Below are 16,648 nucleotides of genomic sequence, written 5' to 3'. Positions count from 1 at the left end.
AAACATGCTGCATTAACAGTGAATTCTCTAAGAGTTCAGGGGCTTGGATGGCCACATTTGAGAAATGTCAATGGAATTGATGTTTCAGGGAATAGTCAAACTTGATGACTTCTCTACTCCTTTCCAACTCAGAGATTTTATGAATCTTTTTTTTCCTGTGAATAGGAAAAAAATTCCAAGGGAAGTAGAAAATTTCAAATAACTTCCCAACCTAAAAGAGTCTCTCTGAATTTCTAATTTTCATTTCCTCGATTATAAATTGTGCAGAAGCAGCAGCAAAGTAAACAAAATGAAAGCTTCAGGAGCTGATGGCAATGAGATATCCCCAAATGAACTCATCTTGTATTTATCAGCTTGCAAATTCCTGGACACAGCACTTTCTTTTCCACCAGACAAGATGCCATTATTTCAAATGTAAGTTATATACAATTACCAGGGGATAGGTACATGTACTACTTTTTGCAGAAGGCTATGGGCTTGTAGTCATTTCAATTTATGAGCATCTAAACTTTCAACAAATTTCAGACAACTTGCAATTTATGAGAGATCATTGTGCTACTTAATGTACAAACCATAAGGTAAAGTAGAAATTACTTCCTTCTTCACCTTTCTATGCTCCCCACTAAAAAAGATACATTATGATTTTCCCATAGAAATGTCCTTTGAACTATGTCTGATTCAAACATTTATTTCTTTTCTCTAGGTATAAATGGGCATTTGTTCCAGAAGTAGATACAAAGACTTCTGCCCTTCTCTCAGACTTAGAAGAATATCATCAAGAATGCAAACCACATGTTGTTAGAATCTTGGAACTTCTCACCTTAAAATATGGAGTAAACATAAAATTGTTCTTTAAAATTTAAATGTGTACTTTTTTTTCCCCTAAATTACAGCCTAGATATGATAAAACTCTTCAGGCTAAGTCTGACTTAAGGCAGTCCTATGATCTCATTTAGAGTAGTTCTGATCCTATGTCTGACCACTCATATACCACGTCTCAATTGACAAAATAACATTTACAAAATAATAGCTTACAGAGAATAAATATTTAACAAAGACATGGCACTAGTTTATTTGGGAGTTCTGAGCTACAGTGGGGTTAGGCTGACTATCTGTCTTTCCTAAATTCAACATTAATATAGTAAGGTCAACAGATTTTCTTAGGTAGGGTGAACTAGTTACTAGGTTGAAAATATATCATATTGAAATTTCTGTGCCAGTGAGATCAGACCCATGAGCAGTTCCTCAACTTATCAAACAAACCTGGTCTTTTTAATGTAGGTAAATGAATTTTCACTTGGTCAAGTTACTATAAATTGATGCTAATATGGAGAGGTACATGGAAGAAGATATTCTACTGAACTGCAAGACTTTGTTCTTGCTCTTGTTATAATGCATTTTTTTTAATCAATGACTTGGATGAACATAAAAATGACAGGAGTTCCCTATAACAAGACATCTTAAAGCAAAAGAGTATGTAGCAACTTTAAGAAATAATTAAGAAATAAGAAAGAATTAAGAAATAATGTCTGAAGACCAGGAAAAAGTGAGATTCTCTAGATTCTGTAGATAGAGGTGCCTGGTACACTAGAGAGAAAACCCTTCTCATTCAGAGCTTAAACAACATGAATTATTGTTGACACTAAGTTTTCATGAAAAGTCATACTTTTTTTTAATTGGTTTAAAATCTTAGTGCGGAACTCCTCACAAGGCCAAATGACTTACTTTTGTGGGTTTCTTTTCAGGAAATGAACAGTACTAATGAAACAACTTCTATCAAGTGTGAATTCCCTCTTTTACGTCAACATTCTATATCCAGCATCGTGCAACTGATACCTTTCTTCAGGACTCTGAGCTGTGCTTTTAAGACTCAAAGTAATGCATCTAATGAGTATACAGGGTCTCCCTTAACAGAGTTGCCTGTTGCAGAGGGTCCAAAGATCTTGAAACAACTGGAGGAAAGTGTTGAATATGATTTTCTAGAAAAGCTGGAATGTTAAAGACTCTTCATTACATTGATTTTGCAACATTTTGTAACCAGAATATGGTCTAGTAAAGAAGCGCATATCATGAAATTGTCAACTTATTTTCTTTTTTTCTATTTAGAAAGTTAATTTAAAATTTATATCTGATTGGCATGAAAAATCTCCTTAAATGACTTTTAAGAAGTTAGATCAAGGGCAGCTAGGTGATGCAATGGATAGAGCACTGGCCCTGGAGTCAGGAGTACCTCAGACACTTAATAGTTGCCTAGCTGTGTGGCCTTGGGCAAGCCACTTAACCCCATTTGCCCTGCAAAAACCTAAAAAAAAAAAATTTAGATTAAACAACTGATGTTTTTTAAAACTCAGTTTATGCAATGAGAAAAAATTAGTATTACATCCAAACCTAGAAAAATTTTAGCTCTTGAAACATTTGCAATATAAAGAAAGAATACAAAGATGAAGGAAAGCTCTATTTATTGGTGGTGCAGAAGTGTAGGTATATATTTTTTTCTTCCAAGTGAACTTTTCTCTAAAAATGTTAATATAGTTTTTGAATTTTTTCATGTGAGTATTTTTTTTAAGATAAACATTGTATAAATTTCAAAAATAGTTAATCATTGGGGGTACCTAGGTAGTGCAGTGGATAGAGCACCAGCCCTGGAGTCAGGAGGACCTGAGTTCAAACAAGATCTCAAACACTTAATAATTGCCTAACTGTGTGACCTTGGGCAAGTCACTTAACTCCATTGCCTTCATAAATAAAATTTTTTTAAATGAGGAGAGTAATCATTGAAAGTGAATATATATATATACATATATATATATATATATATATATATATATATATATAGCTTGTACAAATTAACAATCAAAGAAGATATTTAAAACTGTTCAATCCACTGTCCTATTAAAATCATTTTTTGTTACTTGAATCTGTAATAAAACATAATGGATTGGGTTTTAGATTATCACAGATATTACTGTACTTTAAAAATCTGTGATTTCATCAGTGTATGTCTTCCACCCCTCCTTCCTTTTGCAACCTAATTTTAGTCTACAAAATGGTTTTCAGTTGTGTAGCTGAAAAAATCCATCCCCTGCTGCCAGCCTGATGATGAGCCTCTTAAAATTTAAGTAGACTAGTCTTTGGAAAAAAAATGTACAATCTGATCAGATCCAAGCATGAAACCTTTGTAGCTTAGTATAAGTTCATCCAGAGAGTCATTTCCATGCCAAAATCAGAAGTTGAAGTAAAATTAATGATGGTAATAATTTAGTTATTTGCTTGCTGAAATTTTAAGCAAAGAAATATTGAGCATTGGATTTAAATAAACACATTAGATTATTTATAAATTTGAATATGTTTGCATGTCTTTGGTCATTAAATATTCAGAAAAAGCTGATTATCTGTAATTCAAGGGAAAAATAAAGTATCACAAACTGTGACTATCATTGTTAGAAGTAGTTTTCTCACAATACATTCCCTAGCCAATTTAATCACAGATATCATATAAAACAAGCAGCACTGAAGATCAAAAGATTGGGCTATTCCACAACTCCCTCTTCTTGAGAAGACCCTCTATTCTCTATCTGGACATCCAGACTTAACCATCTTAGGGCATCCTGGCTAGGGAATGGGAGATATTGGTGTTCCATTGTCTAATTTTTGGGGTTCATCAAAGCTTGAGTTTAGACTCCTGGTTGGGATTTCTCAAAAGGGGGAGTAGAAAGTTCCTTAGTGTCCAAAATGAATTGGATATGAAACTGGTATTTATTTTCTACAAACAAAAGAAATTTAAAAATTTTTAAAAACTCACCTTCATTCATTAGCAAGAGGGTCATGAGAAGTATAGTTATTCTCAGCTTGGAGGAGAAGGGGCAGAGAGAAAGAACAAGCATTTAAGTATTTACTGTCAATTAATATCCATTTATTAAGTGCCTGCTAGGTACCAGACACAATTTATTGGGAGAGACAAAAGGCAAACAAAAATGTGTTAAAAATATCTATAATACATATATATATATATATATACTCTATATCTTTCTATCTATATATTCTAATGAATAGGAAACAATGAACAGAAGAAAGACTTCAGAATTAAGACAAATTGGAAAAGACTTCTTGTAGAAGAAATTTTAGTTGGAATTTGAAGGAAGTCAGCAAAGATAGCCTGCTTCCCTGAGAAAGATGAGGAGGGAGAGCATTTAGACAGCCAGAAAAGATGCCCAGATCCAAGAGATGAAGTGTCTTATTTTTGGAACAATGAGGCCAGTTTCACTGGATTGAGGAGAACATTGAAGGGTAAAGGTATAAGCATAAAAAGACTTAGGTGGGATGTGTGGTGGTGGTGGTGGCTAGGTTATAAGTCTTTGTATGTCAGATAAGATTTTTGTATTTGATCCTGGAGGTATCAGGGGTCAATGGAGTTTATTGAATATGGGGGTAACATGAGACCTATATTCTAGGCACTGTTCTAAATACTTTATAAATATTATTTGATTATATGAGATTTATACCTCAAACCCTACACACACACACACACACACACACATACACACAAACATTTGGTTTTTGTGAGGCGATGGATTAAGTGACTTGCCCAAGGTCACACAGCTAAGTAATTATTGTCTGAGGGTAGATTTGAACTCAGGTCCTCCTGACTCTAGGGCCAGTGGTCTATCCACTGTGCTATCTAGCTTCCCCCTAACTAAAATCTTATTAAAAATTGTTTGCAGGATTTCTGATTAAGTATTTTAAATTTAACCTTAGATCTACACTATATCTCTTTTTTTGAATTATAAAGATTTTATTTATTTTGAGTTTTATGATTTTTTCCCCTAATCTTACCCCACCCCCACAGAAGGCAATTTGCCAGTCTTTACATTGTTTCCATGGTATACATTGATCCAAATTGAATGTGATGAGAGAGAAATCATATCCTCAAGGAAGAAACTTAAAGTATAAGAGATAGCAAGATTCAGACAGTTTTGTTTTGTTTTTTTGAATTTAAGGTAGAAGTCCTTGGTCTTTGTTCAAACTCCACAGTTCTTTATCTGTATACAGATGGTATTCTCCATCGCAGGCAGCTCCATATTGTCCCTGATTGTTGCACTGATGGAATGAGCGAGTCCATCAAGGTTAATCATCACCCCCATCTTGCTGTTAGGTACACTATATCTCTTAAAGTCTATGTCTTGGCAAGGCAAGCCAGGAGCTTGGACTCTTCCTTTCATTGGTGGCTGACTTGTCCATTCCAGAAGTTTTCCTAGCCATTCATTGTATCTTAGACCTCCAGATTTTTAGGACTTAAATAAGGTCACCATTAGCCTGGACATGCCCACATAATAATGTCCAAGCACCTGCTCAAGAAAGTAAATAGAAGGCAGAAATTGGCCTAGTTGACATTTGATTGAACAATACATGCCAAAGAATAAGGTAAGAAGACTTAAAGGAACCCCATAGGAGGGGCTAGGATTTGAAGGACTTTGAATGCAAAACAGCAATTTCTATTTGCTCTTAGAGGCAATCAGGAGCCAATGAAGTTGATTGAATAAAAGAATGAAATGATGTGACCTGCACTTTAGGAAAATCAAGTTAAGTAACTGAATGGAGGTTGGATTGGAGGGAGGAGGTGCTTGAGTTAGGCCAATTAATCAGTAGCCTATTTATTACAATAATCGAAGATAAGGTATTGAGAGCCTACACTAGAGTGGTCCCTGGAAAGAAGGGACAAAATTTCAGAGATTTTGCAAAGATGAAATTGTTAGACCTTGGCAACATTTTGAATACCAGGGATGAGAGAAAATGAGGAATCCAGAATGACTGCCAGTTTGATTTAGATAGAATTCAATAACAACTATTATTAAAAACTATTGAGAGTTTGGAAGTTAATCCTCACAAAGATATAAATCCATCTGAAAGGTTAATTAAATATTTTACATTTCACCATGGGTTGGTCAACCCCTAAGCCTACTGGTGAAATAATTCTAGGATATCTGTTTATTATCTTTAAAGGGCTACAAGCTTATCTGGTATATTTCCACAAGGCATATTATCCTTCATTGCTAGTCCTGGTACAATTAAGGAAGGTCCTATTTCTCTAATAAACTTTCTTAAGAGTCAGGGAATCTGCTATCTCTCCATTAACAATGTCCTCAGGATGCAGATAATAACCCATAAATCAATCAATATCCCATAAATCAGAGAGGGCTGGTTACTAGCCCTACATAGGTGCTAGCCTATTTTCATTGATGTAACCAATCATATTGTCTCCATCCCCAATTCATCTGCCTTCTTAGTGAGCCGAGTTCTGAATCCCTCTAAGTTTTGCTTGGACTGTCCTTGTAATGGAATGAAATGCTCCCTTCTTAGAAATGGATGAACTATCCTGCTGGCAAACCCTGTAGAGTTCTCATTTAGCATTTAGCAGATTCTGTGTTTCCCCATCATTTTCATCAAACTGGTCTTGGTGCTTGAGAGAGTGTTCTGGACCAGGTGAGCAAATGCAATGCTGAACACCAGACCTTTGAAAGCTGCCCACTCTTTTTCTGCTCCATTGTCATCATCTGTGTCTTGGTACAGTTTTCCCTTCAAGTTAGCAACAAAATGTTCTGACTCAGAGAGACACTCTAATATTTTGATATTAATTCTTCTAGTATTCATTTTTTTTTGCAAGGCAATGGGGTTAAGTGACTTGCCAAAGGTCACACAGATAGGTAATTATTATGTGTCTGAGGCAAGATTGGAACCCAGGTCCTTCTGACTCCAGGACTTGTTCTTTATCCACTGTGCCACCTAGCTGCCCCCCTAGTATTCATTTTGCCTCGGGGTTGCCTCTTTGGTTGAATATTAATAGCTTAGAGAAGATGAGTATGTGATCAGTTCAGCACTCTGCATCACACATTGCCTTTGTCACCCTCACATTCTGTCTATCTCTTCTTATAATCCCATACTCTAAAAGATGCCAATGTTTGCTACAAGGGTGCATCCAGGAATTTTTTTTCTTTTGCTTTTGCTTTTTTAAGAAAATTATTTATTTTCATCCATATGTATATACATATTTCCAAGTTACAAAATTTCCCTTCGTCCTCCCTTTCCAGCCCCCTCCCCTCAACAGGGAACAATCAAATTAGTATTTTACATGCATATTTTGTTAAACATGAAGAATTAGGATTATGGGAAAGATACACAAGAGATGATTTTTATAAATCCATTAGATTCGGAAGGTTGTTTTTGTTCTGTGTGTTTTTGTTTTGTTTTTCCTCCTCTGGTTGGGGATAATATAGTCCATAACTAGTCAGATACAGTTGTCCTAGTGCTCTGGACTGTCAAGAAGAGCTGCTTCCATCAAGGTTGTTCATCTCATAAAGTTGCTGATGTGTACATTGTTCTCTTGCTTCTGCTCCTTTCATTCAGCATCAGATGCCATAAATCATTCCATACTTTTCTAGAGTCTGACCATTTATCACTTTCATGACAGCACACTTGCCCAGGTTCTGGATAGTGGACAATGCAGTGAAACAAGGATGTGTCCTTGCTCCCATAATTTTCAGCATAATGTTTTCAGCCATGTTATCAAAAGGCTTCAACAAGGATGAATATGGCCTCAAGGTCAGCCTCCATATTGATGGCAAATTATTTATCTTAAAAAGGCAACAAGCCAACACCAAAGTGGAGAGAGAGTGTTGGTGCATGATATTCTGTTTACAGATGATTGTGCACAGAATGCAGCCTCTGAAGTTGAGATGCCACAAAGTATGGATCAATTCTCTGTTGCTTGTGCTCATTTTGGTCTAACAACACCAAGAAAACACGGCTGCTCCATCAGTCAGCACCACACCACACCATCCATATGTGAAATTGATTACAGCAAATGGAGAAATTTTGAGTACTGTGGACAAGTTCACTTACCATGGCAGTGTCCTTTCCAAGGAAGTACACATTAACAATGAGGTTGACACACACCTTGCTGGAGCTAGCTCAGTATTTGGAAGGCTCTGAAAGAAAGTCTGGGAGAGGAGGTATTAGACTGACTACAGAGCCATTGTGCTGACTTCATGGCTATATGACTGTGAAACCTGGATAGCCTACCAGGGCCATGTCAGAAAACTGAATTGCTTCTATTTCAATTGTCTTAGGAAGTTTCAGAAGATCACCTGGCAGAAGATACCAGACTCTGAGGTCCTTTCTAGAGCTAAACTGCCTAGCATCCCAATACTATTACTACAGAGAGTGTAACTATGATTGGGCTGTCCATGTTGTATGAATGTTAAACATACACTTGCCTAAAACACTATTTTATGGAGAATTCACTCAAGGCAAGCACTCAATGAAGGTCTGAAGAAGTGATGTAAGGACACTCTCATTGTCTCTCTGAAGAAATTTTGATGGGGTCAACTGAAGTGCTTAATTTGATCTTTGAAATGAAAAGGTTAATTGTGAAATTACAGCATCTAGTTTTTTGTGGAAAGAGACCCCACACAGAGAATTAATGTCTGTTTTTTTTTCTTTTTTTATCATTAATTTTTTATTTTTGTACAAGTGAATTTTTTATACATTACTAAAATATTTTTGTTTAAAAGTAAACATAATACCCCCTCCCCCCCCCCCCAAAAAATAGACCCTCATGAGAAATAAAGTAAAAGAGAAAAAAATGTTTTTCAGTCTGTGTTTAGACACCACCAGCTCTGTCTTGGGTGGATCACATTCTTTATCATGTCCATCACAAAAGCTACTTCCATATTTTCCCACCATTGCCATTGCTGATTGCAACTCCCTCCATCCATACCTCCCCACTCCATACTTTATTTTCTCTCTTCTTTCACTCTGTCCCTCTTCTAAGAATGTGCTGTAGGGTAGCTGAGTGGCACAGGGGACTGATCACTGGCCCTAGGGCCAAGGAGGCCCCAAGCCCACATATCACCCCTGAGACCTAGTAACCACCTGCCCCATGGTCCCAGAAAGAGCACCCAGTCCCAGCCCCTTGAAAGAAGTAAAAAATAAAATGCATTATATCTGACCACTCTCTCCCACAATTCACCCTCTCCTCCATCACCCCTTCCCCCTTCTCTCCTTTTTACTCTAGATGTCTATACCCCATCAAGTATATATATATATATATATATATATATATATATATATATGTATATGCTGTTTCCTCTCTGAGCCACCTCTTATGAAAGCAAAAGTTCCCTCATTCCCCCTTGCCTTCCTCCCTTCCATATCATTGCAATAGCTCATTTAGCTCATTGCAATAAATATATATGTATAAAAGATATTTTATATGAAATATCTAAGCCTATTCCACCTCTCCTTTCTCTTACATTTCCCTTTTAGTCATTGCAATCATTTTTACAATATATTATAGCTTCAAATTCAGCTCTCTCCTGTGCTTCATCTATATAAGCTCCTTCTACCTGCTATATTAAATGAGAGGTTTCATATTAGTATTATCAGTATCATTTTTCTATTCAGGAATACATGCAGTTCATCATCACTAAATCCCTTATATTTTACCCTTCTCCTCTGCTCTCTATGCCTCACCTGAGTCCTGTATTTGAAGGTCAAACTTTCTGTTTAGCTCTGGTTATTTCTTTTTTTTCTTTTTTTAACATTTTATTTGCTTTCCAATTATATACAATAGTAGTATCTACCTATAATTTTTTGCAGGGTTTTGGATTTTACAATTCCCCCCCTTCCCTCCCCCCAAAAAAGCTGTCTGATAGTCTTTACATTGTCTCCATGCTATACATTGATGGAAATTGAATGTGTTATAAGAGTAAACATAACCCCCCCCCAAGAAGATGAGAAATCTCAAGAAGAGAGAAAGAGAGAGAGAGAGAGAGAGAGAGAGAATTGTACTTCAGTCTGTGTTCAGATTTCAATGGCTCTGTCTCTGGGGTGAGCTGCTTTCTTTACCATAAGTCCACCAGAGAAGTTGTTTTGATATTTTTCCCACATTTACTATTACTAGCTGTATTTCCCTCTATCCTATTCCTCCCCATTCTCATTTATACTATTCTCTTTCTCCTTTCATCCTGGCCCTGTCCAAAAGTGTGTTGAATCTAAGTACCCTCTCCCTCAATCTTCCATCTCTTCTAGCATCTATTTTCCCCCTTCCCTTCCCCATTCCCCTCATCCTGTCCCTTTCCTCCCATCCTTCTCCAGGGCAAGACAGCTTTCCTCACCCTATTAAGTGTACATGTTATTTCCTCTCTGAGCCATTTCTGATGAGAATGAAGGCTCACTCATTCCCCCTTGCCTTCCCCCTTTCCATTCCATTGAAAAAGCTTTTTCTTGACTCTTATGTGAAATAGCTTCTTCTTCATCTCCTTTCCCTTCCTCCCAGTACTTTCCTTTATCACCCATTGACTCCATCTTTTTACTATATTATACCATTATATTCTGCTCCTTCCTGTGTCCTGTCTATACATGCTCCTTCTAACAGCTCTTATAAATGAGAAAGTTCATATGAGTTATCAATATCTTCTTCCCATGCAGGAATACAAACAGTTCAATATCATTAAGTTCCTCATAGTTAGTCCTGTTCTTCCACCCCCTCTATGGGTTCACCAGAGTTCTGTACTTGGAAATCAAACTTTCTGTTCAGTTCTGGTTATTTCAATAGGAAAGTCTGAAAGTCCCCTGTCTCACTGAAAGTCCATCTTTTCTCCTGGAAGAGGATGTTCAGTTTTGCTGGGTAGTTGATTCTTGGCAGTAAACCAAGATCCTTTGCCTTCCAGAATATCATATTCCGATCCCTTTGAGCCCTTAATGTAGATGCGGCCAGATCCTATGTAATCCTGACTATGGAGCCTCAGTAGTTGAATTGTTTCTGGCAGCTTTTAGAATTTTCTCTTTGATTTGGGAGTTTTGGAATTTGGCTGTAATATTCCTGGAAGTTTTTCCTTTGGGATCTCTTTCAGGAGGTGACTAGGAAATTATCTTGATTTCTATTTTACCCTCTTCTTCTAGGATCTCAGTGCAATTTTGCTGTATTATTTCTTGAAAAAATAAAATATAGGCTCTTCTCCTGATCGTGGCTTTCAGATAGCCCAATAATTTTTTTTAGGTTTTTTTGCAAGGCAAATGGGGTTAAGTGGCTTGCCCAAGGCCACACAGCTAGGTAATTATTAAGTGTTTGAGACCCTATTTGAACCCAGGTACTCCTGACTCCAGGGCCAGTGTTCTATCCACTGCGCCACCTAGCTGCCCCTGACATCTGTTTTTTAAAAAAGATTTTATTTATTTTGAGTTACACAGTTTTTCCCCTAATCTTACTTCCTCCCCCCACCCCCCACAGAAGGCAATTTGCCAGTCTTTACTTTGTTTGGTGTGATGAGAAATCATATCCTTAAAGAGAAGAGAAGTTTAAGATGTAACAAAATCAGACAATAAGATATCTGGGTTTTTTTCCCTAAATTAAAGGGAATAGTCCTTGCACTTTGTTCAAACTCCACAGCTCCTTATCTGGATACAGATGGTACTCTCCTTTGCAGACAGCCTGAAATTGTTCCCGATTCTTGCACTTATGGAATGAGGAAGTCCTTCAAGGTTGAACATCATTCCCATGTTGCTGTTAGGGTATACAGTGTTTTTCTGGTTCTGCTCATCTCACTGCAAATCCCTCCAGGTTTCCCTGAAATCCCGTCCCTCCTGGTTTCTAATAGAACAGTAGTATTCCATGACATATATATACCACAGTTTGTTAAGCCATTCCCCAATTGAAGGACATTTACTGGATTTCCAATTCTTTGCCACCACAAACAGGGCTGCTATAAATATTTTTGTACAAGTAATGTTTTTACCCTTTGTCCTCATCTCTTCAGGGTATAGTGGTATTGCTGGGTCAAAGGGTATGCACATTTTTGTTGCCCTTTGGGCATAGTTCCAAATAGCTCTCCAGAAGGGTTGGATGAGTTCACAGCTCCACCACAGTGTAATAGTGTCCCAGATTTCCCACATCCCTTCCAACAATGATCACTATCCTTCCTGGTCATACTGGCCAATCTGAGAGGTGTGAGGTGGTACCTCAGAGAAGCTTTAATTTGCATTTCTCTAATAATTAATGATTTAGAGCATTTTTTCATATGGCTATGGATTGCTTTGATCTCCTCATCTGTAAATTGCCTTTGCATATCCTTTGACCATTTGTCAATTGGGGAATGGCTTTTTGGTTTTAAAAATATGACTCAGTTCTCTGTATATTTTAGAAATGAGTCCTTTGTCAGAATTATTAGTTGTAAAGATTGTTTCCCAATTTACTACATTTCTTTTGATCTTGGTTACAGTGGTTTTATCTGTGCAAAAGCTTTTTAATTTAATGTAATCGAAATCATCTAATTGGTTTTTAGTGATGTTCTCCAACTCTTCCTTAGTCATAAACTGTTCCCCTTTCCATAGATTTGACAGGTAGACTAGTCCTTGATCTTCTAATTTGCTTATAGTATTGTTTTTTATGTCTATGTCCTGTAACCATTTGGATCTTATCTTGGTAAAGGGTGTGAGGTGTTGGTCTAATCTAAGTTTCTTCCATACTAACTTCCAGTTTTCCCAGCAATTTTTATCAAAGAGGGAGTTTTTATCCCAATGGCCAGACTCTTTGGGTTTATCAAACAGCAGATTACTGTAATCATCTCCTGCTTTTACACCTAGTCTATTCCACTGGTCCACCATTCTATTTCTTAGCCAATACCAAACAGTTTTGATGACTGATGCTTTATAATATAATTTTAGATCGGGTAGGACTAAGCCCCCTTCTTTTGCACTTTTTTTCATTAAGCTCCTGGCAATTCTTGACTTTTTATTTCTCCATATGAATCTACTTACAATTTTTTCTCACTCATTAAAGTAATTTTTTGGAATTTTGATTGGTAGGGCACTAAACAGATAGTTTAGTTTTGGTAGAATTGTCATTTTTATTATATTAACTCTACCTATCCATGAGCAGTTGATATTTGCCCAGTTATTTAAATATGATTTAATTTGTGTGAAAAGTGTTTTATAATTGTTTTCAAAAAGATTCTGAGTCTGTCTTGGCAAATAGACTCCCAAATATTTTATATTGTCTGGGTTACTTTGAATGGGATTTCTCTTTCTAGCTCTTCCTGCTGTATCTTGCTAGACATATATAGAAAAGTTGAAAATTTATGAGGGTTTATTTTATAACCTGCAACGTTGCTAAAATTGCTAATTGTTTCCAGTAGTTTTTTAGCTGATTTCTTGGGATTTTCTAGGTAGAGCATCATGTCATCTGCAAAGAGTGAGAGTTTTGTCTCTTCCTTCCCAATTCTAATTCCTTCAATTTCTTTTTCTTCTCTAATTGCTGATGCTAACATTTCTAATACAATATTGAATAGTAGTGGTGATAATGGGCACCCTTTTTTCACCCCTGATCTTATTGGGAATGCCTCTAGCCTCTCCCCATTGAGTATAATGCTTGTTGATGGTTTCAGATAGATACTGCTAATTATTTTAAGGAACAGTCCATTTATTCCTACACTTTCTAGTGTTTTTAATTTTGGCTCTCTTTGATAAAAGGGCAACAGCCACTACTACCAGTTTTGCCGAATAGAAACAGTTATAGAATGTCCATGAGCACTCCAATCTCTCACATCATCATGATCTTTCCAGGAAGCCTCTACATATGGAGAGACAGTGGAAAAGACCTTATCTCAAGAAGTGAGAGAACTCCAATCATGCATTACTCTAGATCAAAAAAGATAGATAGTAGAGGAGGTGGGAAATATAGTTAATTTTTTCCTAAAGTTTTATAATTAAATTTTTCCTAAAGTTTTCCACTTAATCAGATGTTGGAAAAACTAATTGATTTCAAATAAATTATGTTTATGGATAAGTGAAGCAGAGAAAAGGAGTGAAGAGATCAGTTAGAGACAAACTTTGTAAATCTTTTGTTTGCATTGTTACGGGAATCTTCCTTCTTCCTTTATCATCTAATTTAGGCCCCACTTGAGGGTTTTGGATTGCGTTGTCTTCTGGTGGGGTGGCCAGGGAGCAGGTGCTAGAAACACCCAACACCATCCAAAAGAGACCCCTCTCCAAAAAGCAAAATCTCCAATGAGGGAATTGTATAACTTCCAGATCACCATCCCTCCCATGAACTCAGAGGGAGAATTTAAGCTGATTTATGATGGGGCTCCTTCTTTTTGACCTTCTAGACTCTTGCTTGAAAACCCTAGTCAGCTGACCAACACAATAAGTAACTCACTTTTAAACTCTTCTTAACTTTTCTAGCACCTTTCTTATGTGTTGTAACTTCTTTTAATCTCTATCTTCTGTCCAAAACCTGTACTCCCCAGTCTGATTCCCGATTCTTCACAGGTCAGTTAATAACTCAAGAAACAAGCCACCTGCTACATAAGTACCTGAATAATTAAATACCCTCGGTATTTAAGGGCTCTTAGTGTTGAAGAAGAAATATTTGTTACCTTTTTAATAGTAAAGAAATATTAATTCTGCATACTTACCTAATACTTTCTGTGAGCCTCTGAGCCAAATTGTTCACCATGAGCCTCCTTTTAAGTATAAGTTCAATGTAACCCTCCGTAATTAAACATAAATTCAACTAGATATGAGCAACCTTAGCCCATCCCCCTACCTCTCTTTCACCTTTCTGGGTCTAGGTCTTCCCTAGAGGGTATCTGATCCCAGTCACAGGGTACCTGACCCTAGTCACAAAGAGAGGGGTAACTCTTTGACTCCCTTTCTCCTGATTCCTTCCTATTCCCGAAGTGAACAAGACTTCATAAAAGTTTGAATTACATCCCCCTCAAAAGCTGGACTCACTGGGGTCTAAGTCTAGTCATTTCTTTTGACTGTTTTCCTATTCTTTTCCTCTTTCCATCAGACTTTCTTGCTTCGACTTTTATTATTCAGTCTGTTCTTACAGTAAAGTAAGTAAATGTAAATCACTACACAATTATCTTTTATCACATTCTTTTAGACTTAGTGTTGGGGAGAGGGGAGAAAGGAAAGGGGGAAAAATTCAAACTTGGTACATTGAAAAATGAACAATTCATATAAATCCATATAAACCCTCTCCAGAAGATGGTTAATCTGTGAATTGTTTGTGGTCTGTAATATATGTGAACCTTGCAGTCCTGTGATGAGTGTCATAGCCTGTGAGTTACAAAGAGAGAGCTTTTATATCTCCAGAGTAGATGGTGAGTTTTTCACTTAAAGAACCCTTTCTCTGACAGCAGCAATCCATTTCTCCATCATTATATGCTTGTATTTAGAGCCAATTAATACTCATATCTCAAATTAAAACTTGTACCTAGGTAATTTTTGAAAGTTGGGATATTTTATTCTTTTTTTAATTGAATTTTACAATTTTTCTCCTATCTCGCTTCCCTTCCCCCATCCTCCCCACAGGAGGCAGTCTGATAGTCTTTACATTGTTTCCTTGCTATATATTGATAAAGATTGAATGTGTTGAGAGAAAAATCATATCCTAAAGGAAAAAAAAAAGAGATAGCAAAATTACATAAGATAACTTTTTTTTAAAATTAAAGGTAATAGTCTTTGGTCTTTGTTTAAACTCCACAATTCTTTCTTTGGCTACAGATGGTACTCTCCATTGCAAATACCCTAAAATAGTCCCTAATTGTTGCACTGATGAAGTGAGCAGGTCCATTAAGATTGATCATCAACCCCACATTGCTGTTATGGTGTACAATGTTCTTCTGGACATTTTATTTTTTTAATAAAAAGACTTCTTTTATTTTCAATTTCTTTCTAAGCTTTTAAATTCCTATCATTTTTTAGCAGTAACATTCCACTGTATCAAGGAACAATATGCTTATGTCTTCAAGCATATCTTCAGGACTAACTTGAATATCCACATGCCAGGTAATTCCCTGCCCTTGTTGGGAGCCTCTATCCTACTTTTGTTGGAGTGCTGGTATCTATCCAATACCAGCAACTGGTCAGTGATCAGAATACATTTAAGGTACAGGAAGCCACTGCCAAATACCTCAGAGAAAGTATTCAAAACTATATCAAAGAACTAAGGGAAAAAAACAGACCTATGTATGCAGGAAACAAAAATGTAACAAAATGCAAAATCATAGCCTCCCACTTAATCTCCAGTTTTCCATTTCCTTAAGAAAAACAAATACTTATTCTTCTAGTCACTTTCAAATCATTTATATGGATTGTTCATTTTTCAATGTACCAAGAGTTTGATTTTTTCACCCATTCCTTTCTCTCCTCTCCCCAACAGCAAGTCTAAAAGAATGTGATAAAAGATAATTGTGTGATGATTTGCATTTACTTTACTTTTTTCTCCCCTTTTGTTTTCTTTGCAAGGCAATGAGGTTAAATGACTTGCCAAGATAACTGCTAGGTAATCCTTAAGTGTCTGAGGTTGGATTTGAACTCAGGTCCTCCTGACTTCAGGGCTGGTGTTCTATCCACTGGTCCACCCAGCTGCCCCTTGCCTCTTTTTCAAAATCTACAAACAATTCTAAGGATTCTATTTTCCTTGAGTAAATGTTGACCACTGGAGAAATGTTTTATCTAATAGAATGGTATGGTCCAGTTAGCTACCTGATACTCTAAAAATTAAGTTTTATATTATATATAAGTAGAAGCATGCTTTTATTTTAAAATCAATTCTCATTATAGAAATTAAAGTAAACTA

At 36.5% G+C, this 16,648-nt stretch overlaps 1 protein-coding gene across 3 annotated transcripts in view; it reads left to right on the top strand.

The window, feature by feature from the left end:
* The window catches only part of DOP1B (DOP1 leucine zipper like protein B), a 151,809-nt gene extending 147,839 nt beyond the window's left edge, over positions 1-3,970 (top strand). Inside the window, exons 29-31 of one of the 3 annotated variants that reach the window (XM_074213945.1) lie at positions 268-414; positions 704-833; positions 1,746-3,970. In XM_074213945.1, coding sequence (XP_074070046.1) covers positions 268-414; positions 704-833; positions 1,746-2,000 — 532 coding nt within the window. In that variant the 3' untranslated portion in view covers positions 2,001-3,970. The remainder of the gene's footprint in view (positions 1-267; positions 415-703; positions 834-1,745) is intronic. The other 2 variants (XM_074213944.1, XM_074213943.1) reach the window with 2 other exon arrangements.
* The last annotated feature ends 12,678 nt before the right edge of the window (positions 3,971-16,648 follow it).

Source organism: Macrotis lagotis, chromosome 1 (assembly GCF_037893015.1).
Source record: "Macrotis lagotis isolate mMagLag1 chromosome 1, bilby.v1.9.chrom.fasta, whole genome shotgun sequence".
NCBI lineage: Eukaryota > Metazoa > Chordata > Mammalia > Peramelemorphia > Peramelidae > Macrotis > Macrotis lagotis.
This window is presented reverse-complemented; position numbering and strand designations above follow the sequence as displayed.